This window comes from Pipra filicauda, unplaced genomic scaffold, assembly GCF_003945595.2.
Source record: "Pipra filicauda isolate LSUMZ 115617 unplaced genomic scaffold, ASM394559v2 scaffold530_size479538_pilon, whole genome shotgun sequence".
NCBI classification, from domain to species: Eukaryota; Metazoa; Chordata; class Aves; order Passeriformes; family Pipridae; genus Pipra; species Pipra filicauda.
The window spans coordinates 331,281-355,691 of record NW_024104677.1 but is presented as its reverse complement, the minus strand read 5'-3'; the positions used below and the strand labels follow the sequence as shown (position 1 = coordinate 355,691).

The 24,411-nt window shown below is 41.1% G+C and overlaps 1 protein-coding gene across 2 annotated transcripts in view; it reads right to left on the bottom strand.

Annotated features, from left to right (window-relative positions):
* Positions 1 to 24,411, bottom strand: part of LRP6 (LDL receptor related protein 6) — a 127,033-nt gene that overhangs the window by 87,969 nt on the left and 14,653 nt on the right. For both annotated transcript variants that reach the window (XM_027709889.2, XM_039387102.1), the window contains exon 2: positions 23,114 to 23,507. In XM_027709889.2, the coding sequence (XP_027565690.1) occupies positions 23,114 to 23,507 (394 nt within the window). The remainder of the gene's footprint in view (positions 1 to 23,113; positions 23,508 to 24,411) is intronic.

Sequence of the window (24,411 nt, the reverse complement as noted above, 5' to 3'; positions counted from 1 at the left end):
GGGGAGCTCCACAAAGGGTGTGAGGACAAGAGCATCCTCCTATCTCACAGGCCTCTTAACACCTAGTTTATAGCCTGAGGAGTCAGGTTCTATGGGCAGATGGTGTAAATGGTTCATTGATAACAGTTTCTGGGAAATGGCATGGAAGGCTATAGAATACACAGTTTTGGGTTACACCCATACCATGATGAACTGGTCTCAGTTGTCCTAACTAGGACATTATCCACCCCTTATTCTATGCCATCCATGTCGTGCCCATATTAACCCCCTTTAAAAACTATATCCCTTTAAAACTATATACATCTATATATATATATATACAATGAAACATTACAGACCATTCTCACTCAAAATTAGGTTCCCTTGTGGTACACAACGTGTCTCCCCATCTTTTTGCATTACCCACCATGTGGAACCAGTTCCTTGAGCAAAAACAATCCCTCGGATGGGTTTGCCTTTGCTTGAGGTGGGACTAATCCATACAGTCTTCCCTAACATTCCTCTCATATGTACCACGGGGACTTTATCTCCATCTACAGTATGCAAAAGTTCTGATTGGGCAGGGCCAGCTCGATTGATGGAGCCTCGGGTGTTGACCAACCAGGTGGCCTTTGCTAAATGCAGCTCCCAGTGTTTGAGAGTCTCCCCACACAGTGCCTTCAGGGTGGTTTTCAGCAGTCCGTTGCACCGCTCAACTTTTCCAGCAGCTGGTGCATGGTAGGGGATATGATACACCCACTCAGTGCCGTGCTCTTTGGCCCAGGTGTCTACGAGGCCATTCTTGAAATGGGTCCCATTATCAGACTCAATTCTCTCCGGGGTGCCGTGTCGCCACAGGACTTGTTTTTCAAGGCCCAGGATGGTATTCCGGGCAGTGGCATGAGGCACAGGGTATGTCTCCAACCATCCAGTACTTCCTTCTACCATGGTCAGTACGTAGTGCTTGCCTTGGCAGGTTTTGGGGAGCGTGATGTAGTCAACTTGCCAGGCTTCCCCATACCTGTACTTCGACCACCGTCCACCATACCATAGAGGCTTCACCCGCTTGGCCTGCTTGATGGCAGCACACGTCTCGCAGTCATGGATGACCTGTGAGACAATGTCCTTGGTTAAGTCCACCCCTTGGTCACGAGCCCATCTGTATGTTGCATCTCTCCCCTGGTGACCGGAGGCATCATGGGCCCATCGAGCCAGAAATAATTCTCCTTTGTGCTGCCAATCCAGATCTACCTGAGAGACTTTAATCCTGGCAGCTCGGTCCGCCTGCTCGTTGTTACGATGCTCCTCATTAGCCCGTTTCTTGCCTACATGAGCGTCTACGTGACGGACCTTCACACTCAGCTTCTCTACCCGGCCAGCGATGTCCTGCCACATCTCCGCCGCCCAGATGGGTTTCCCTTGGCGCTGCCAGTTGGCCTTTTTCCATCGCTCCAGCCATCCCCACAGAGCATTGGCCACCATCCATGAGTCAGTGCAGAGATAGAGTCTTGGCCACTTCTCTCGTTCAGCTATATCCAAAGCCAACTGAACGGCTTTAAGCTCTGCAAACTGACTTGACCCACCTTGTCCTTCGGTCGCTTCTGCAACTCGCCGTGTGGGACTCCATACAGCTGCCTTCCATTTTCGGTTTGTCCCTACAATGCGGCAGGAGCCATCCGTGAAGAGCACATATCGCCTTTCATCTGCTGGTAGCTTGTCATATGGTGGGGCCTCCTCAGCCCGTGTCACCTTCTCCTCCTCTTCTTCAGAGGATAGTCCGAAACTCTCACCTTCGGGCCAATTGGTGATAATTTCCAGAATCCCAGGGCGATTAGGATTTCCTATCCGGGTTCGCTGCGTGATCAGAGCGATCCACTTACTCCACGTGGCATCGGTGGCATGATGTGTGGAAGGAACTCTTCCCTTGAACATCCAGCCCAGCACTGGTAGTCGGGGTGCCAGGAGGAGCTGCGCTTCGGTGCCGATTACTTCTGAGGCAGCTCGAACTCCTTCGTAGGCAGCCAGGATCTCTTTCTCAGTTGCTGTATAGCTGGTTTCAGATCCTTTGTATCCCCGACTCCAGAATCCCAGCGGTCGTCCTTGGGTCTCCCCAGGTACTTTCTGCCAGAGGCTCCAAGAAGGGCCATTCTCCCCGGCTGCGGTGTAGAGCACGTTCTTCACGTCCTGTCCTGTCCTTACTGGCCCAAGGGCTACCGCATGGGCAATCTCCTGTTTAATTTGTTCAAAGGCTTGTTGTTGTTCGGGGCCCCACTGGAAATCATTTTTCTTCCGTGTCACAAGGTAGAGAGGGCTTACAATCTGACTATACTCGGGGATATGCATCCTCCAAAAGCCCACAGCGCCTAGGAAAGCCTGTGTTTCCTTCTTGCTGGTTGGTGGGGACATGGCTGCTATTTTGTTAATCACCTCCATGGGAATTAGGCGGCGTCCATCTTGCCACTTCACTCCTAGGAACTGAATTTCCTGAGCAGGTCCCTTGACCTTACTCCGTTTAATGGCAAAACCGGCTCTTAGGAGAATCTGGATTATCTTCTCTCCTTTCTCAAAGACTTCGCCCGCCGTGTTCCCCCATACAATGATGTCGTCAATGTACTGTAGGTGCTCTGGAGCCTCACCCTTTTCCAGTGCAGTCTGGATCAGTCCATGGCAAATGCTGGGACTGTGTTTCCACCCCTGAGGCAGTCGATTCCAGGTGTACTGCACACCTCTCCAAGTGAAAGCAAATTGTGGCCTGCACTCCGCTGCCAAAGGAATGGAGAAAAAGGCATTGGCAATGTCAATGGTGGCATACCACTTGGCTTCCTTGGACTCCAGCTCGTACTGGAGCTCCAGCATGTCCGGCACAGCAGCACTCAGGGGTGGTGTGACTTCATTGAGTCCACGGTAATCCACCGTCAGCCTCCACTCTCCGCTGGACTTACGCACTGGCCATATAGGGCTATTAAAGGGTGAGCGAGTCTTGCTGACCACCCCCTGGGTCTCCAGTTCACAGATCATCTTATGTATAGGGGTCACAGAGTCTCGGTCGGTGCGGTATTGCCGACGGTGCACTGTTGCTGTGGCTATCGGTACCAATTGTTCTTCAACCTTCAGCAGTCCCACAGCAGAAGGGTCCTCTGAGAGACCAGGCAAGGTGTTCAACTGTCTAATTTCCTCCGTCTCCACAGCAGCTATGCCAAAAGCCCAACGAAGTCCTTTTGGGTCTTTGAAATACCCACTCCTCAGGTAATCTATGCCAAGGATGCACGGGGCCTCTGGGCCAGTCACGATGGGGTGTCTGTGCCATTCCTTCCCAGTCAGGCTCACTTCAGCTTCCAGTACAGTCAGCTGTTGGGATCCCCCTGTCACCCCAGAAATGGAGATGGATTCTGCCCCTACATATCTTGATGGCATTAAAGTACATTGTGCGTCAGTGTCCACTAAGGCCTTATATCTTTGTGGCTCTGATGTGCCAGGCCACCGAATCCACACTGTCCAATAGACTCGATTGTCCCTCTCCTCTACCTGGCTAGAGGCAGGGCACCCCTAGTCCTGGTCATGGTACTCATTGTGCTCTTCTTGTGGGTATGGCCTGGAGGTCCCTTCAAGAGGATCAGACGTATCATCATTCCTGTATCGTCTGGAGTCTTGCCCATGAGAGACTGGAGCAATGTTTACCCTTGAAGAGTTCTTTATGGTATTTGTTCCTCTTTTCAGTTCACGTACCCGGGCTGCTAAGGAAGGGGTGGGTTTCCCATCCCACTTCCTCATATCTTCTCCGTGCTCACGGAGGTAAAACCATAGATCGCCACGTGGAGTGTACCTTCTCTCCTTAGCTGGGGGACGCTGGCTCCTAATAGCAGAGACTCTTGTTTGTCCTGGCGAGATATGGGAAATCCCTTCCTTAATTTCTTCTCTTAGCTTCTGGTGTCCCTCTTCAATTTTCTCTTCCAGGCTTCGGACGTGTTCAGCCAGTTTGGTTTCCACAGATGAGACGTGGGCTCGTAATGGGGCAGTGACAGTGTCTTCATACATCCTGAGTTTACTAACCAATGCTCCCACCTTGTCCTCTCCCTCCCTCCATTGCAGCGTTGCTAAGTAGCGGGAATACATTTCTGGCCCGAGTCGTGCAAACTTTAGCCACATCTGGGAGGTGCACTGTACGCCATCTGGACTTTTAGGGAATCTTTCATCCTCTGAAAAGATTATCTCCAGTACAGCTAACTCCCTTAAGCACCAGATACCTTGTTCCATCGTATTCTACTGTCCTTGCTGTACGTGGAGGTCCTCCTTGCAAAGGTATCTCTCCCTCACACTGCACAACAGTCGCCGCCAGAGGCTGAGAGTTTCCTGCCTCCTTCCAATCCCCTGATCAATGACTACATCTCGAGACAGGGATCCCAGCTGTCTGGCTTCACTCCCATCTAGGATTGTATCGTTAGCTGCGGCATCCCAGATTCGGAGCAGCCAGGTCAGAATGGACTCGTTCGCCTGTCGTGTGAACTCTCTCCGGAGCTCGCGTAGCTCACCCAGGGATAGGGACCGAGTGATTATTTCTGGCTCTGTCTCCTCCAGTGGATGTGAAGGTCCTGCCTCTTCGTCATCATTTGCTATACGGACTGATTTAGTCTTTGATTTCCTTTTCTGGACAGGGGCAACTGCTATTGGTTTTGGTTGTTCTTCTGGCTCCTCGATGGTTTGTGTGGACACGGTGCCGGTTGGTTTATTTCTTTCTCCCTCTGACTCAGCTGTGGTTTGGGTGGACGTGGTGCCTGCGGATTTGGTCCTTCTCTCCTCCCCCTGACAGTGCTGTACCATGTCAAGTAGTGTCCGGTAGGCAGTGGCCAGGGCCCAGCAGGTTGCTGTGAGCTGGCCATCTCTGGAGCTGCCAGAGCATTTTTCCTTCACCAGTCTTATCATGCTAACAGGATCCTGCAGTTGTTCAGGGGTGAATTTCCAGATCATTGGAGGAGAAAACTTCTCCAAATACTGGCTGATGTCCTCCCACTTCCCGTGCCACTCAGCATTATCTACTCCCAGGGCAGGTGTCCAGACAACCTCCCTAGAAGGCCCTGTTCTGACCCTAAACATGGTGTACACAGTACAGAGCAGACAGAGCAACACTAACAATAACATTATGCTGTCCTTAACATCAAAAGGGAACTCAATATTTTCAAAAACTGTTGTAGCAGGTCTGAAGGGGAAGAAGGAGGTGAGAGGCTGGAAACAACCATCCCCCCCTGTTCCCCCAAAGGGCTGGGTACGATTTTTAATGAGGCCCCAGAGGTAGCAACCCAAACCAGGACAGGCAAACAGGACTGAATACACATTTACAATGAAACTCATTGCTTCTGATGTTAGGATGATATAAACATAATATACTAATAGAGCAATTTGGATCCCTCTCCCTGGTCTTAAAGAGAGCATCAAAACAGGCAAATAATACCCCATCTGTGCAAATATGAACAGGCTCAAATACAACATCCATGTGAATGCATCAAACAACATGGTGATCAGGGAGTTTCTATATCCAAATAGACAAATGCTTAAAATGAAATTGTGATTCTGACTTCTCTCTCTCTGCCCCACGTTGGGCGCCAAAAATGTGCTGGTTTAAGAGTTAACCAGCAGGGGAAATGAACTCAACTCAAAGGAGAGATTATAAGTCAGAATAACAATTTACTAAAATAATACAGTAAGTACAATCAATCAAACAAACAATTGGTCTTAACCCACAAAACCCAAATGTATAACCCAGTACCCTGGGGCATGAACAAAGTGGTGTTCCTTGGGCCCCGCTTGAGTCCAAAGCAAAGGGAGAGGGGAAGAACCTGCTGGTGGGAGAGCTGTTGCAGTCTGGTCAAAAGTGGTGATTGCAGTGAGATGCTGGGGGAAGAGCTGTTGCAGTCTGGTCAAAGTGGTGATTGCAGTCCAGATGGTGGTCTAAATCTGGTTGAGAGCTATGCTGCAGTCTTTCTCTGGATCCCACAGAGTGGTTAAAAATGTTCCAAGACTCCAAGATTATATATCCTCCAGTTCAGGCAGGAATGCCAGCACTTCCCTCAGGGCGGGGAGTTCCACAAAGGGTGTGAGGACAAGAGCATCCTCCTATCTCACAGGCCTCTTAACACCTAGTTTATAGCCTGAGGAGTCAGGCTCTATGGGCAGAGGGTGCGAATAGTCTGTTGACAACAGTTTCTGGGAAATGGCATGGAAGGCTATAGAATACACAGTTTTGGGTTACACCCATACCATGATGAACTGGTCTCAGTTGTCCTAACTAGGACAGAAAGCGTTAGCTCTTACTTCATCATTTAATGCAGTTTATATAATTTATCTCCTCAAATTAAGAAGTCAGGTCAGCATCTCTGTCCTTTATAGACAGTTCAGTGGCACATGAGCAGCATGTTTTTTGCATTTGAGGATGCAGCAATGGCAAAAGAGTGCTTTTATCACAAACACTTCTAGAGTCTGTCTCAGAATCCTCCAAAGTGCTCCCAAAAGTGTTTATACTTATTCTAGGTTTTGAAACACATTTTTGTTTTTCCCTTTCTAATTCATCTAAACTGTTTGACAAGCAGTGCTGTTAGAACAGTAACAGCACAACTGCTGCTTCATTCGTTTTAAAACAATCACAAAAGGCTGGCACAGCATTGGCCCAACTCTGTGCCATTCAGGCAGAAAGAATCTCAGTCCCTCTTTCAGCAGGCATCTGTAGGAGCGGGAGGAGGGAAAAGGAAACACGGAGAACTGTGCTGTGCTCACAAACCAGCTAAATATCATCAAATGTCTTGAAAAAGAAAGTTAAGGCAGGAATAGTGATTTGTTCAAAATTTCTCGTAAAAACAAACACACAATATACCACACAAAGAAGAATCAGAAACAAAATCTTCAGATATCCTTCCATTGAAAAATGTTGCAGTAAGCAGTGTATTTGCTCAGTGATACACTAATCACTCATTCCACTCAAATACAGTGATAAGGCAGACTGCAATGCTACCAAAACTTTTAGACATATTACACCACTAAATATATGATGCTTTTGTAAAGTTACATGCTTGCAGCTATTGTCATTTCATGGCATAAAGTCTTCAACTAAATCTGTATCTAAACATTCCTTATCTAAAGAATTAAGTTCTGAAGCTTGGATGGTGCAACACAACCACACAGTTATTATTTTCTACACACTGACTTGTGTAAAACAGTTGTTGACATTTTAAGAATGACCATATTGTCTGGATGCTTGCTACTTTATATCATGGCCTAATCAGGACTTGAGCATTCATTATACCCAGAATTATGCACAGAAACCTTCCCTTTGAGAGACTATCTATCTACGTAAGTGGTTTGACAGCATTTCAATTTAAATTAAATAGTACGTCACTCTCAACTAAAATATTCAGTTGCTAGGTTTCCTGACTTCATTCCCCAAGTAACATTCAAACTTTTACTAGACCAAAAACTCTCAGCTCATGCCCTTATAGACAACAAACCATCAATTAAACATTCCCCTAAGTGATTGCCTATTTAAGGTTTTGTGCAGTGTTGTGATTTTTAAGCTATCATCTATAAACCTAAAGACAGAGGGTAAATATTTCCCTTACAAGCAAGACCACACATATTCCACAACAACCATTTTTCTACAGCACCAACAGTCTTCTACAGAGTAAATATCTGCAGAGTGGTGTTCACCACTCTTGCTATGGTCTAGTTCAGAAAACATCCACAGGTATGTAATACAACCCAGACATATATATACTTTGCAGCTCTGCCATTCCACCACAGACCCCATGAGACCCATCACTGCTGCCACTTACCCTCGGAGGACTCTGTCCCCAGTGCCTGGGAAGTTTTCTTAGTACTATGAGGTGACAAGACCAAAACACTTGGCTGCAATAGTTTTTGCCACGTCCAAGAATCAGAACACAAATGACCAAGACAAAAGGGGAGACAATTTTCATTTCTTGAAGTTGCTACCTTCAAACTGCCCTAGCTTCAAACTAAGCCTGTGGACATTATCATTTTGCACAGGCTCCCTATAGCCTACATAGACCAGACCGGGCCATCTCACCTGTGAAGCTGTTCAGTCAGTCCCAAACAGTGAGAAAGTCAGTCAAGCAGTTCTGTACCACGGGTGCAGGTACAACCACTGCCCACCAACTCACGAACCAAGGGCACATGACAACAGATGCCTCCAAGTGGACTTCGGTTCCAGCCTAGCAGCCACCATTTCCATGTGTTGGTGCACACATTATTCACACAATCATTCCACAAATCACCCAGTATTATACTTAGGTGTTTCTATGCAAAAAGAAGCTACACAAAAAAAACCCAAAAAAAAGCCTAAGTCTTTACGAGCAGCACTCCCAATACAGTACATTTACCCCATTCAAAGCCACATTGAAAATTGTCACAGACTGGGGAAGACAATTTTATTACTGAATACACAGTGTTACCATTAAAATGCCAGTTTAATCAAATGGTGCTTTCCTTCTGTCAGGAACAAAAGTAAGCTGAATGATCCCACAGATGAACTTCTGCTGACACATTTTGCCCATTCCCGTGCTTCTGAAGAGGTAAATATCTAAACAAATTCATTCAATGCACTCTGAAACATGTCAAGAGTGACACAGACAAAACACTACAATGCAGATTAAAGGCTGAAAGAGCAGAAGAACTCTTAAAAAGTGGTCAAAAAAAAAAAACTTCGCTTCCTTTTATGGTATGTGAAACCAACTCTATTTCTGATAAGAGGAACATTTTGGTTGCAAAAAAGTGGTAGAAAGGAGAAAAAACAGAGTTTGGTGTTCATGTGTATTTGTGAAAAACACTACCAAGTCACATTGTCTTCACTACTGGTTGTTTTTAAGTGAAAACCTACTATTTTCCACTTTCATACCTTCCCACTTCAACAGTTAACACAGTGATAGAGAAAACCTTAAATTCAGTCAAATCTGTGAAAAAGAGACCAAGACTAAAGTAAAACTGAATTCAGAACAAACCCATAGAACTCTTCCACTACTAAACTGCAGTTACCCTTGCTAAAGGGACAACATTATGCTCCAAACCAGAATGCTGCCCATGGCCACTACTGTCTCCAAAATCACCAGCTGAAAACAACTGCAAGTACCTCGAATCCTAAAGAGGGTAACAACAAATCTATCCATGAAAAAAAATTCTTGGATAAATAAGACACTTAAGTTTTGAAATAAAACTGGGCATGGCCATTCCTGTCAACAGTTCCTATTGCTGAAACACTGAATAAGGTGTTGTAAGCAAATTAAGTACGTTACAAGGCATACGAGTTGCATAACTCAGCCTACAAATGTCTAGGTGGAGACTGCACTAGGTCATAAATTACCACTTTATTAACTTACATGATTTCTTATCAGGCATAGAAACACCACTACCTTAAAACAGTGTTGTCTTTGGTTATGCAAAACAGGGTAATTCTAGGTGAAATAGAATTATTTAAGGTCAAAAGGTTTGTTATGTACACAGCTTGCCTACAACTTTTTTGTTGACTCTCTGTATATATCAATTGTTCATATCATTTTATGATTTTTGAGTACTAATTTTTTTTTTTTAAAGACCGAAAACTTCACAGTTAGCGACACAAAGAAAACACCTAACCATCCCTGTGAAGATTAGTACACATTTCTCAACGGTATTGAGAAAATAGATGCCAGCTACTTTGTAATTCCAGAGGGACAGGCTGAAATGAAGAAACAAGTCATGTAATGTCTTCAAAGTCAGGCATAAAAAGGCTAATTATTACCACAGATTTTTCTTATTGTTTCTAAAAAAAGGACACAGAACTTTTCCGTCATAAAAACATTAGTCAAGCATTCACTCAACATATGTTTGACAAGCTGTATCTTACATTCATGCGAACTTCTTAACCATGCTCACAACAAAGGAAATTTATTTGGATGCAACAGAAAATCACAAAAATGGCAAGTTTCATGGTTCATGAGAATAATATATTTGCCAGGAAGATACGTGTGCAAAAGAAGAAGGTAGTCATTATTTCCCTAAAATGAATTAAAAGAAGTATCAAGCATAAAAATAACCAGATACTTGTTCTCACTATCTAGTTTGGGTATTTTTCAAATTCTCAGCTAAACTCTTTTTCATTAATCAAATTTGGCATATATTTACATGGGGAGAACAGCCATTACTTGCACTGTTTTAAATGTTAGTTTGGTCTTTATTTAACAGAAAAAATACATAGATTAAGCTTATTCATATCCTTTACCATCTCCAGGGGAAAATCTTGAAGTTAATATTCGGCAGTTCCTGAAAAGAAGTTTTATATAGTATCTAGGTCCTGCACTAAGAAAACAATCATTTAAGTCTGGACACTGGAATGCCACAACCTCTCTTTGTGCAAAACCACAGTTCTCTGCCTAAGCAGCACACTCAACACTGTTATGGCAAAATAACTATTAATACTGTGATTTTATCTGTCCAAGCTTCATGGTATACCACAACAAGCCAGCCTGAAAAACCAGACAGTTCACAAGACAGATCCTAAGAAGCACCTCAAACATACTTCAGAAAACAGAACTTCAGAAAGAAAAGAACTTAAAAGCCACAACCCCTAGTGCTTACATTATATACATTACCCCCCAAAGTAGATGGTAAAGCATACTTCGAAAATTGAAAGTTGGAAAAGTTGATGGTGTACGTTGTGGGGGCAAATGGAGGGGAGAGAACAAAAGAGAATGGCACAATTAAGTGATCTTGATAAATATGTTTTTTTAAAAAGTCTCATCTTCCCCTACTTTAGAATGCAAATATTTGCTTCTAACTATCCTTTTTTTAATGCAGAAACTTCACTGAGTACAACTATTTTCAGAATACTAGCCACTCTTCTATTAGCACAATTTTTTTTTTAAGTATATTTACTTGATAAATTTAGTTAATAGCTAACTGGTTCTGCAGATTCTTTTACTGGCACAAAACAATTATTTTTCTTACTTGAGCAGGCAATTGTGAATTCAGGAATGACAATCCCCAAACATATTCAGTCTTGGAAATCAACAACAGAAGAATCATGCCAGATCATTCATGAGCTTAAGATTAGAGAGGCAGCACTCCAGTTGAGGTTTAAGTATCAAGTAACTACCATAGATGACCTTCCACTTGATTTCACGAATGTTCTCATCAAGCCTGTTCAATTTTTTAGGGTCACTTTCTTTCCCTTTGTCTTTTCTTTCCTTAAATATAGGATTTCTGATTATAAAGAGCTGCACAGGTGGCCCTTTAGCATCTGTAATCCTATTCTCACTGGAGAAAACGGGAAGACTCTTGTCTCTGTACAGCCCCTGGATGACCATTAAGTCTATCAAAGGCTCAGTAGTTTTTGAGTTTTCTCTCAGTCACTTCTTGGCTCTATTTCAGGCATGTCCTGCTGGACATTTAAAAGCTGATGCACAGAAATCCTCTATATTCTGACCTTGGTTTTCATTGTTTATTTCCATTAGCTAATTATTTATGTAAGATCAGTTGATAGCATCCATTTTATATGAAGGGGGTACAAAGAAGACAGAACTTGTAACAATAGGGTCACATTGAAATATGGGTTTATAGGGAATCTGCCCTAGACAGGGAAAGCTGGGACTGAAAGCAAAGAGACTCTTTTATATTTCATGGTTATCAATAAGACTGCCCTTTGTCTACTTCCTAAACAGGGGGCAAAATGCTCTGGTTACATAAGCTGACGAGAGATCACAGATTTTAATGACACTAAACCAAATATATTTATATAAAGAACTTAGTTTTTCAAGTCTCATTTCCTCAGTTCAGCAGCTCAGTTTTCCAACTCTCATTTCTGCCTTGAAATAGAAGAACATTTTTATGCAAGGAGAGAATTCTTCTCTACTTAAGTAACAAATTTCTGTCAAACCTCAAGAACACATTGAACTTTCATGTTTTCTTAGTATCCATCATTTAAATCCAAATTTGGTTTGTAGTTATAAAATGCTGATTAGGACTATATAATTTATTTAATGCTAAAGCTTTTAGTGGTTATGAGCAGCAATCAGACCTTTACTAAAACAAATCTCTGGTTATGTTATTGACTAGTTGGCCAAGCCATCCTATGCCTGCCAGTTCAGTGATGAGGGCTGGCTTGAACACCACATCCAGCAATCCTTCTCCTCAGTCAAGCAACTACTTCTACACTTGTGTAGAGAGAGGGCAAGAAAAGCTCAGTCAGAACCTCCAGTTATCACTTCTGGCCACAATAAGCACATTATTACTGTTTAAAACAGTATGTCATCCTATTGCAATAAAACATCAAATTGTTTAATCGGGAAAGCACAGTAAAATTACTGCACAACCTATACTTTTATACAGTTAACAGAACATTTGTGTGAAATCTCATGAACACGTGAAGCACCAGTTTACCAACATATACAGGGACAATAAAACCAGACAATTCTGCACTGTTAACAACTGCTTAAGCTCCACGGCATGTCAAGGGTTTACAATAAGAAATAGGCAGGTTTTGCTTTATGCATCTTAAAGTGTTCTTCCACAACATTCTTACAGTTCAAGACCTGCCTGAGCCCACTACTTTATAAACCACGTGTACCTCTTAATTTTTACCCACACTAACCAGGCTTGTATCCAGATCTAAACATATACTTTCACAGAAAGCATTTTTTTAAATATACACAAGAAAAATATATGCTGAAAACAATATAAATATCAAAACACCATCTTTTATTTCAGGAGTAAGTTTGCCAGAGTTTAACCTGGAGGTTAGACCATGATATAAGGCACAGTTTTATTCTATGACAAAACATGTGGTTTTACTAAAAGAATCTTCTGCTCAAGAATTGAAGATATTTATACGCATCACTACAATATATAGCAAAAAAATTACACAAGCTTAATTTGCAAGACAATTTTCTTGAATTTTAAGGGAATTTTTAAACAATCTGCTAGAGCAGAGATCATACTTATCCTTCAAATAAGAAAAATAAATTTCACACTTAACAGATTTATTTAGAAAAAAGCTCTTCAACTTGACAATGCTCTTAGTTGCATCATTTGCTATCTTTACTATTTCTCGCTTGAAATGACAAAGAAAACTTAATACAACTGATACTTTACACCGAAACATGGAATTAAGATCATAATCATGGTCAGTCTTCGCGAACGAAGGTTTGGGAAAGGTCATTACCCTTCAAGCCTGCGCAGTGGATTTTTTAGGTGAGACCCAGTGTGCGCTGAACCGAGCCCACCCTTTAATCCTGAGGTTCATCTGCCGGGGCCGAGCAAGCTTGGACAGTGGCAGTGAGGTCCTCAGGACGTAGGTTTGTTTAGAGTGACCTTCTCTTAGATGGATGGCCTTACAGGGCTGACGAGCTCCATCTGCCCGGAGAAGTCCCCTGACTGGGAATCGAACCTGGGCCACGGCAGTGAGAGCGCCGCATCCTAACCACTAGACCACCAGGGGGCCCCGGAATTAAGATACAGAAGTGAGAAATGACACAGTTCCCATGAGAAATGAAAATGAAAAGTACATGTTAAACAACTCTGGGGAAAGAAAGGAGGTGGGGGAGGAGGGTGGAAGACAGGGGCCCAGAATGCTGACTTTGTTTTTTTTTGAAAGTGTTATTAGAAGGATTCTAATGAAACCATCAAGGTCCAGAAAATGAGTTACTGCTCTTTATATTTCTACTCATCAATCCAAGAGGAAAAAAAGGTTTCCATATTTATGGGCATTTGGGGGTTGCTGTTTGTATTTGGTTTTCTTTTGGGGGTGGGGCTTTGGGAGTGGGAAGGAGGTGTTTTGGGAGTGAGTTCGGGTTTTAGGTTTTAAGGTAGAAAACAATTAGGCTGTTTCAAGTATAAGCTACTAGACACAGACACCACAAATACACATCACTTATACATTCTCACCCACACGCATTTAGAGCATACAATTTAAAATCCAGAGCATTACTGTGGAACAGCATCCCTGGCCCATCTGCAGTGACTGTGCTTCCACTGACAAGGCTATGGTTTTTCCTATTACTTTCTTTCATTAGAGAACACCCACAACTGGGCCAGATGTTTTAACAGCAGGCTGGAAGGGAGGATCCCCTACCAAGGAAACAAACTGAGCAGAAACTCACAACTTAGGCTACAGTAATACAACTAAGAGTTAAAAGGAGTAATTTCTTTCTCCAAGTGTCAAGCAGAAATCCAAAGCACTAACTTTTGCTTTGCTCAGCTTATTTCCAGGTCTTATATACAAAGACCTTGAAATGGTAAAATAGTGCTAGTTCAGATATAGGCTCAACTGACAACCCTGGCACTCTGTAATGTGAAATGATCTTCTCTCCTGGGGTCACCACACAAGTTCTCAAAAGGCTTATTTAGATATTTTATTAGGCCACCTCAATATTTGTCCCTGGTATGTCCTTTTTCACTAGCTGAACTGTAAAAGCTGCGTTTGCTCAGCATCCTCTCTACAACGAATTATCCTGTGACATTTTATCTGAGCATTCTACAAAGAAGACAGTACTGATATACACTCATTCTCCTCAGGGATAGTCTTATTTTTTCCAGGAATGCAGCCAAATAAAGATGGTTCTTCTGTAGACTTTTTTCTTTGTTAATCACGTCTAAATTTCATATAGCTGAGTGCTCTGATTTTCATTTTTAAACAAACTTAATCCATAGTTTACCTAAAGAATATTATCAGTCTGTTTCAAGTCATGCTAGCAAGGGAATTTATCAGCTTTCTTCAAGAAATGAGCCATAAATCAATCTTTTTTTTGGTCAACAATATAAATCCAATGATCAACTTCCTCCAGAGGAACAAAGGCAACTTTCTGCTGCATTTTCTACAACACAGACCAAACCTTTGGTCTAAAGTTAGAGGCCAGACTTTATGCTCTAAAATGGACACATTTCAGTAACTGCCCAAAACACTGATGGAGGACCCAGCCAGTACACCACCAACGAACCCTATCCTGATTTTAAAAGAAAGAAATGGAAGATTCCTTGTTCCAGTGCTCCTCCTTTCATCTGCACACTCCAGGACTCACTGAACAAGCAGAGTCATCACTGATAAGGCCGGACAGCGCAGCTCCTCTCCCCCACTGCAGCTCAGGTGGGGTCTACATTGCTACAAATGCCTTTGTCTGGAGTGCAGTGTGTCAGTTTGTTGGCTGATGTATCACAGCAAGAACCGTGAGTATAATTTCATGTGACGGCAGAAAGTGTGTTTGAGACAGTGAAGCTTACTCAGAAAGGAAGACAGTTGCAGGATGTACAAAGGAAGATTAAACCACACTGCAACGAGCTGTAATCACTAAAGGCTAATTTTGCCAATAAACGTCTTCTAGTACAGATCTGCTTTAACACACATTGTCTGCAATGCTCATCATCATTTCTGGAAAACAATTCCCTCTATAACATCTTGCCTTGAAATAGTAAAGAGCTTACAAACAATTTTTTTCCCTAAGATGAAGTATAAAAATAATTTCTTGCAATTGTTAAGCTTAGTTAGCTGCAATGGTTTTAGTGAGCAATCACAAGCTCCCTGCTAGAAGTCTTAATAGCTGGCATGGATTCTGAAGTAATGATTTCCTGACAAACACTGCCAAGTTAATGTAAGTCACATTTGGGGAAGAAGAGGATTATTTGTAGGGTTTTTTTTACTCTGGTCCCTTCCACAGAAACCACAGACATTCTTTAAAGCCTCTCTGCTTCCTTAACAATCAGTGCTACTTTGGAATTCTCAAGCAAGAACACAGAATGAACAACATATCAGATTATAACTCTCACTGTAAATTAATATGGTCCCTGTGTGTTCCTGTTGGTAGTTATTAAAAGTTGTCTTAGAATTATTTTAATTTTTAAAAGTGTGTGAACAAATATTTTTTAATTAACTTCATGCTTAATAGAAGTCTAAAATAATGATTTTTTAAAATGCAACAGGTCCTCATAGTCTAGGCTTGGATGCTAAGTTATAATTGCAGGGACTGAAAATGCAGATACAGAAGCATACCCAAGGACTCATCACCAGAGCTTATTCACGCAGATCAGAAATTACTACCTCAGTTTAAATAAAGACTGGATGCAAATATCTGAAGTATACATTGATATTTTAGAGCAAGTTGCATAAAGTTTACTAATCCTCGTCACCCTAATACTGCAACACTGAGGTATGTGTTACGGGACAGACCAAATCATCCTTTGAAAGTTAACTTGTCAACTATCTCTCATTTCACACACCATATTCACAAGTCTCACTGGAACAAGTCTGAAACTGAACACAAGGTGGAAAAAAAGCCAATTAACTTAGTGTTCTGACAAACTTTACAGTGCTTCAAGATGCTACTAACTTATTCACAGGAAAGTTGGCAGAAGGGAAAGCTCAGCTCTCAACTGATCCGGTCCACAGACTTGTTTTCTAGCCCAGAACCTGAATGAAGGAGGAGAGGTTGAAGGACTATTTTCAAACTTGCCTACAGCTAAAAGCACCTACAGCTTTGTTGTATGAGTCTATAAGAAAAATGTTTGTCCTGCACAAATCATTTTTGTGCACTCTAGTTTGATTTCTAATAAGTCAAATCTCTCCCATGCTTTTTATAAAGGGAAACATAGGTAAAACACCTTCAAAATAAAGAAAATATACTAGCAAGTATGTTCCTTTGAGTTCCTGGCAACCTCCTGCAGTAGGGTGAGGACAGGCAGACAGTGACAGTAACATATAAAACCAGCACAGCAAGATTTACAGGAGAGATCACCTCTCCAAGTCCTCACTCTCTTTTAAATATGTGGTTTTCTGGTTACCTTCCTTCATCTTCTCCTGATGAGAAAGAAGCCAACATTTTGAGCTGTGTAATAAAATGAAACCTTTACAATTTCAGCATCTACCCAACACTGAAACATCCTAGCACTGGACTGGAAACCAGCATCATATGAAGCATACATGACAAATCTCAAACAAACTTTGCAAAGTTTTGTGACAGAAACTTTGAAAATTAACTATCAATGAGATTAAAACAAAACAAAAAAAACCCCAAAGAAAATCAAACAAACAAACCCCTAGAGTTAATATTCAAGGCTATTAAAGTAAGTGAATAGTGTCTGATCTTATTTCTCAGTAGCCACAAAGATCTTCATAGAAGCAAGAGCCAAATCCTAGACACCTTATGCTTCAGAAGCAGAGGGAGTTACAACAGTTCTGGGACAGAAGATGGCAAGGACATTTCAGGTGCCATGTTAGCCTCTTGCAGGATGAAGCACTGCTTTGCATGCTGTTGGGTTTTGAATCATGCAGTATAATCCTGGCCTAGGCAACCTTCTCTGCTTTGTAGTCTCCCATGCCTGGAGATTCAGGTCACACAACAGTCCTCCTGCTAGGATCATCCAGCTACTAGCAACATCAGTGCTGCATCTTAGATCTTCCAGGAGTTACATGCAGCCCAAGAGGCAAGGTAGGCCACTCCTGATGCAGTTTCATCAGGACAACCTGTGCAATACTGTTGCAATCTTTTGAGTTCGCTTAATTACCTTTAAGTAACCAAAAAATATCTTGTGGTTTGTTTACTATCCTAGCTGTTACCAGAATTTAGTGATGTATTTGCAACCAACATCTTCTGATAAACAGAGCCTCCTTAGGTGAAGAAAGATTAAATACACCTTCTGTGTATCTGTGCCAATATCACAGCAGTCTGCAGATTTTGTATCAGTATAACACTTGCCTGCACATCACCTATAAAACCTAGAAATTAATTCCTCAGGACACAGGCCAGGCCATGCAGCAAACAATTAGCTGAGTGCACCAATCTTTCACCTATGAAATGTTAATATCAGCAAAGGAGCAGCAAAAAGATACTCAGTCAGATGCAATCTGCTCAATGGAGAGATGGCATCAAGCAAGAGAAAGTATGAAGCAAAGCCTTATTTGCATTATTTTGGGAATTTACATCTAAAGTGCTATTTTATACAATAGTAACTTGCATGCAAACTCGTGGTGGTTTGAAAAACTTTTTCTCTGAGGTAGTAATGGTTTACCCCACTGATAATACTGGACCAATCAATAGTCCACGTGCGCCCTACGGAAATTACATACCCACAGAAACGGAAGAGAAGGTGGTGAAGATAGTTTAGAAGGGGGTAGCCATGATCTAAGCCAGAAGGAAGTAGGGGGCCAGTGAGCCACTCTGGGGGCCAAGGGCCCCCAACCCCAACTGAGGCCACGGGAGACCCGGTATAGTGTCAAAGTTGGACTGGGTCCCATAACCAAGAGCTGGAAAAGTTTCCTTACTGTCAGGAACAGCAGAAGACACTGAAAGCAGCAGCTGAGCAGTCCTGAACATAGACGGCCATGGCTAAAAGCCATAAGATAGCCAGTAGCAGCGAGATAACGTGAAACCGGCTGAAAGACGCAGAGATGTTCCTGCAGGAGGGAGAGCTGGCAACAAAACAGAGGTAAACTCAACAGAGCTGGTTTGGGGTAAGACTATTATTTTCCCAAAAACCAGAGACTCTCTGAAGAGGAAGGGTGGACTTCCAAACTCTTAGGGAGTCCCGAAATGCAGCAGCAGCGAGAGAGAGGGAGAAAGGAGCTGAAAACCCGTAGTTTGTCCTGAGAGCTGAGCCAGGACGGAATGCGGAGGAGGTGGCCGTGCCCTCTGCTGCTGTTGCTGCTTCTATCATGCTACTGAGCAGAGACAGAGCAGAAGAGCTTTGATAAGACTGAACTGAAAGCTGCCTTCAATGTTCTAACCCAAGAGGAGTGAAGATCTACAAGGAAATCCCCCGAAGGCTCGGGGTTTGGAATTTCCACAAAGTAAGAACAAAAATCCTGACTGCCATACATAAATCTGCTGCCTCAGGAAAATGAAGGACACTAACCAATGCCACAAAAAACTGAAATGAAGGAACTGTGGCCTGAGAGATGATAGAAAGACTTTTCTCTTTTCTTCTTGGACTTTTATTGAAGAAGAGGAGAAATTTAATTTAATGTAAATATATATATGTGGGTGTAAATAAACCTTTGTAAATATTTTCCCCTTCCCCCAATAACGAATGGTTGTGTTTTGTCTGAAAACTCTCCACGAGGTGAAAAAGATATCAAGTCCATACCATCACTAAACCCTCTCACAGAGGCAAACTTGGGGGGGGGGAGCTTGAACTTAAAAATTAGATTCTTGGGAGTTTCAAACCACCACAAAACTAAAAACCCTTCACTGCACAAGTGAATTTGCAAAGAAATTCTGTTTGGTTTTTTTTGTTTTCAAGTGTTTTTTTCCCAAAAATCACAGGTACTGTAACTGTAATTAGAACTGTCCATTTCCCTTTTCTTATACTCTTGTATAACATCTACCACTCAGCAGAAGTACTACCAGTTCCCACGAATTTTTGTTACAACGTGCAGATGTAAGTCCTGTACTACAGTTGCTTTTGTGCTTGACATGCTCAGACACAAGTTTCCAACTTCCAAAGAAACAGAAGAAGTAGGTCCATAAAGTATGTGCTCCCTGCAAAGGTTTCGCATGAAAAAAATAAGTTTGTTGGGGGAGGGGTACCCATTAAACTTGAAGATCTTCCCTAACATGCAGAGTACTTAATCCAGAAATCAACTTCAGCTGCCATAAAAAGTGTTGTAGCTCTTTGTACTCTAATTCCATTCATTAACTGAAAACCTTTACAACCCAAAAGTTTTGGGTTGAGCTTAACAATTAAGGTAACTCTATACGTCACTTGATTTAAAACATGTCCTGAAAAGCAAGTAATTAGTTACCACTTCTAGGAGGCACTTAAAATTCCCTTTGTAATGAACAGTACATCTAGAAGTGAGAAAGGCCAGTTGATTTTGATAATGCTCCTTATGAAGAAAGCTGATCAAGTTGTCTAAAGGGTAATTTTGATGTAACTATGATAACGAAGTCTTTTCCATGAGGACAAAAGGGCTGCACAATTTTTAAAACAAACAAACAAACCCAACAACACGAGGAAACAGCAGTACAAATATACAATACTGCATTTTCAAGTAGTACTTGGTCAAGAATCTGGATATGTCTTTTTTTTTTCTTTTTGTTTTTTCCATCTTGACTGCTGAAGCAGAAAAACTTCCTTTCAACTTGCTCAACTTTCAAGTGCTCTCCTGCACTTGGTGACCTAACACCTGGTCTTCTCCTGGCAAAAAGTCGACATTAGTGTCAGTGCTATTCCCAGTTGCTGATCTTATTGAGAAGGATCTCATGTTTAACACCAGTTGGGAAAAAAGAGTTCCAGAAAGGATGGCTAGGACCAAGAAGCCTTCCTGAAACTGCCCTGAAACCTGCTGGCTCACTTCAAAAGAAGGCTGAACAAACACTCCCTTCCCTTCATCTTCATCTGAAGTCCCTTCTCTTTCCTGGTACACACACAGTATTTTATTGAGTATCAAGACAACTAAAATTGAAAAAATTAAAGGAAGTTGTAGCGTATGAATGGGAGCAATGAGAAGCTCAAACCTCAAAATGTATGTAGGAGAAGAATCTAGACAGTTCATATTTTAATGCCTTCTTAGATGAAAATAGGACAGTAAAACATTTCATTTTTACTACATGGGACACTGCCAGGAAAATGCATTCTTCATGACTACATATTTGTGCTAGCTTATACAGTTCTTAATATTTCACTTCCAAGTAGGCATTCTCATGTTTTCAGCAAGATAGATACATTTAATAAATAGACATCCCAACACAGAAGAGACTAGTAGTTTGGTACTTAAATCAACTTCATCATGAAATACTTACGTATGCTATTTTAGACATTTGACAATTTAACTTTGATGACAAACTGAACTTGTTGATAAAGATGACCTTTGTGTAAGTTTTGCTGCTAAATCATTTCTTTTCATTAATTACAATCTTATAAAACTGTATCTGAAATAAACATCAGTTGAGCATAACAGGAGATGGATTAGACTGCAGGAAAATGAGAAGGGTTTTTCTTTTCCAAGTTTCAGATTTTATTAGCTGCTCTTAGAATTTTTTATTACTTATTCCTACTGCTATTTGCCAGGTAACATCATGAAACCAAAAGACAATTACAGGGTGAAAAAAATCTAAATACTAGTGAAAGAAGCATGCATACAAGAAGAGTTTGGGGAATTATTTATTTATCTTTTTAAATTTATATCTCTGTGCAGATGCCACCCTTCCATTGAAGGGTTCTGAAAGGTTCTAAAATATAACCAGATTTATTAAAAGCTGAAAGGTCTTCTGTAATAAAATTGCATACAAGAACTGCAATTTTTGCAACTGCAATATGGCAAGATAGAAGCTGGCTATATTGCTCTATTACCTTCTTAAAACATATTCTTCATATAACAACTTAGAAAGTGACCTCTTCAAAAATGCAGCAGAAAAAAATGTTTGGTCCCTTAATTACAGTTGTTGGAGGGGTTTTTTGTTTTGGTTAGTGGGGTTTTGTTTGGGTTGGCAAAGGGGGTTTGGTGTTTTGCTTTTTTTGAGTTGTTTTAGATTTAGGCATATTGAAGTGTTTCCTACTGATTTAACAGATCATCAATATGAAACAAGTTACAAGCTTGCTTTACCTTTGAGCTATTTAATTTTTCTTCTTGTATTTTCCTCTTAGTGTAAAGTACTAGAAAGAGTGAAAGAGTATGCAATCATCTAGTATGGATCACTGAGCATATTACTGTCCAGATTCAGAAAATACAAATACTGCTCTAAAAAAAAGACCAACTGGCTTCACAACAGTGTGTTATTCCTAACTAACAAGAAACTTGATCTCTCTGGTTACAAGCCAAATCAAAAACACCTTGATTGTGTTTTTCCTCCCCTTTTCTCTCAGTTTTGGGATGGTGGGTGGAAGGAGCATGAGCATTACACTTTTCTTGCACTCTTAAATGGTTTTAGAATCTACTAAAATGAAACTAACACTATCATTAGCTCCAATTTACAAGTTGTAAATACATAGGAAAAGCATAAATCCATCCTTCTGTTATTTCCAAAGCCTGAAATACATGTAACGGAAACCAAACATCTTTTCTCTTTTTAAATTGTCAAAGGACTATTGAAACTGTGGAAGAAAATATTCAAGATACAGTATTTCCAAGAAGTTCAGGAAAGAAGCCAGAGATTTTTCTTCTTTTGGAGGAAAAGAGCCAAACAAACTAGAATGCAAAGAAGTAGCATGCAGCGAAACACAACCCTCATCTTAAACAAAAAAGGCACCGATCCTCCCTCCCCCAAAAAAAAGTTGGCTTAAAAATTATGTGCAATAGCAGTACAATAGATTAATTTTCTTGCTTGTTCAAGGAAAAAAAAAAAGATAGTATAAATATGTTCTCTACTATAGATAGAAAAAATTGTCAGAAGCATTAGTCTTCTAACACACAGCATTAGTCTTCCACTTTGAGAGAGCCAAACACCTTACCTATGGGGTAACCTCAAGCTAACCCTTTAAGTAACATCACCAAAAACACTGCTGAATTTTGCATTTTTGGCAAACACTACTTTGTCCCAAGAATAGAGATAAAAGGTTCTACTGTAAGCCACATCCAGAGACTCTAATGACGGCTGAGAAAACTACATCAGTTCTAGAATGGGTTAAGCCAAAACACAGAATTTTTTAAAGAGAAGTTCCCTTGAGGGTAGAGACAGAAACTTTTCTGTAAATTTTCTGGTTAAATGCCAGAACACATCTCAAATTATTATTAGTACAGTATATTGATTTATCTCATTTCTTCAGATGTTTCAATAAAGCATAAATATCAATAATTATTAAAGCTCAAAAAATTACTCGACATGTCAGAGAGGCACAAGTGTGACTGTCCACACGCAGCTGATGGTCTTTAGAGCACAGCAGATTGTATTAGGTTTTACATTAGAACTTCTCCATTTCTGTTAATCTTCTGTACAACTGCCAAAAGAAATTTCTAGTACTTTTTTAAAAGTCTAGTTGTTCACAAACCATTATGAATGCAATTTTAGAAGTGCAAATTGTTTGCAAATCACACTAATAGAAAGTGAAGCAAATAATGCAAACTGGCTTAGGATAACTTCAAATACATTACCATCACCTATTTAAAACCATTCAACAAACAAGAAATAGTACAAACTTCGATATTTGTAACTACTTTGTTTTAACAAAGACTTACCCTCTTCCAGGATCTAAGGCAATTGCTCTGGGTTGATCCAATTCTTGCCAAAACAAAACTTTTCTCAGTGATCCGTCTAAATTAGAAACCTCAATCCGATTTGTTTCAGAATCTGTCCAGTATAATTTTTCTCCCAGCCAGTCACATGCCAGCCCATCGGGTGACAGAAGTCCAGAAATGACCACATTTTGTACACTCCCAGATTTATTGAATTCTGTTCGTTTAATGGCTTCTTCACTGACATCACTCCAGTAAATCAACCCCTTTACAAACACAAAGTCCACTGCTGCTGCGTCCTCTAAGCCACCCACGATCACAGTGGCATTCTCCTTCCCATTGGCAGCGTCCACCAGTCGCAGATCCCGTCGGTTCGCGTACAGCAACAGCGGGGCAGCTTCAAATAGGAGAAATAAGGGGGGGGACACACAGACAGATGTATTAACGTCACTCATATTAACTGTAACTTGCACTATGATGGTGCATCAGGCCATTAGTAGCTACTAATGTAAGAGTATTTTTTAAAAAAATAAGAAATGGTGGGGAGACATTTAGAGGTTTGACTAAAAAGCACTGACTTTTAAAGCTTTTCGACTTTGTTACAAGCCAAGATCGTGCCTTCGTAACAGGCAGCTCAGTATTCTGGGTTGTGCATTATTAAAATAGCAATAAAGAAGAAGGGAGAGAACAAAGAAAATGGGGGTTTGAAGTACTCAAATGACACTGTTCTGTACAGAAGGACATTTAAATAAGAATAAGGAAGACAAGAGTAAAGCAGTTTTCTAAGCACTCAGTGCTGGCCCATCTAAGCAATGATTATTTTTCTTTATAGAATTTAGCAACATACACACCACTTCAATAACAGCATAATTCATGTCAAGCTTTCAAAGTGACCTGCATGTTGATATTCCCCAAAATTACATACCTCAGACACTTTACATATAATACAAAAAATCCAAAATTCATTGCACAGCATGAGACAAATGTTGGTTTAGTGTCGAAAGTGGTATGAGGAGGTAGGGAGAAAAATAACTCTACAGGTATGGGTAGACAACACTGAGTTCTTTCAAACTCAGCTCTACCACTCCTGTTTAGTTCTCTAACACAAAGCCTTTATTTTACAGGCTTTATTTGCTTACTCTGTCACTTTTCACAGTATATTTTTCATAACAACACCTAAGATGACTAATGTAAAGCAGCAACCATGAAAATAGATAGTTTCTTAAATGTAATATGCCTGCTTAATTGTCCTTAATCATAAGCTATATACAGTATGATGCAAATTCCAGCCTCATTCCTTC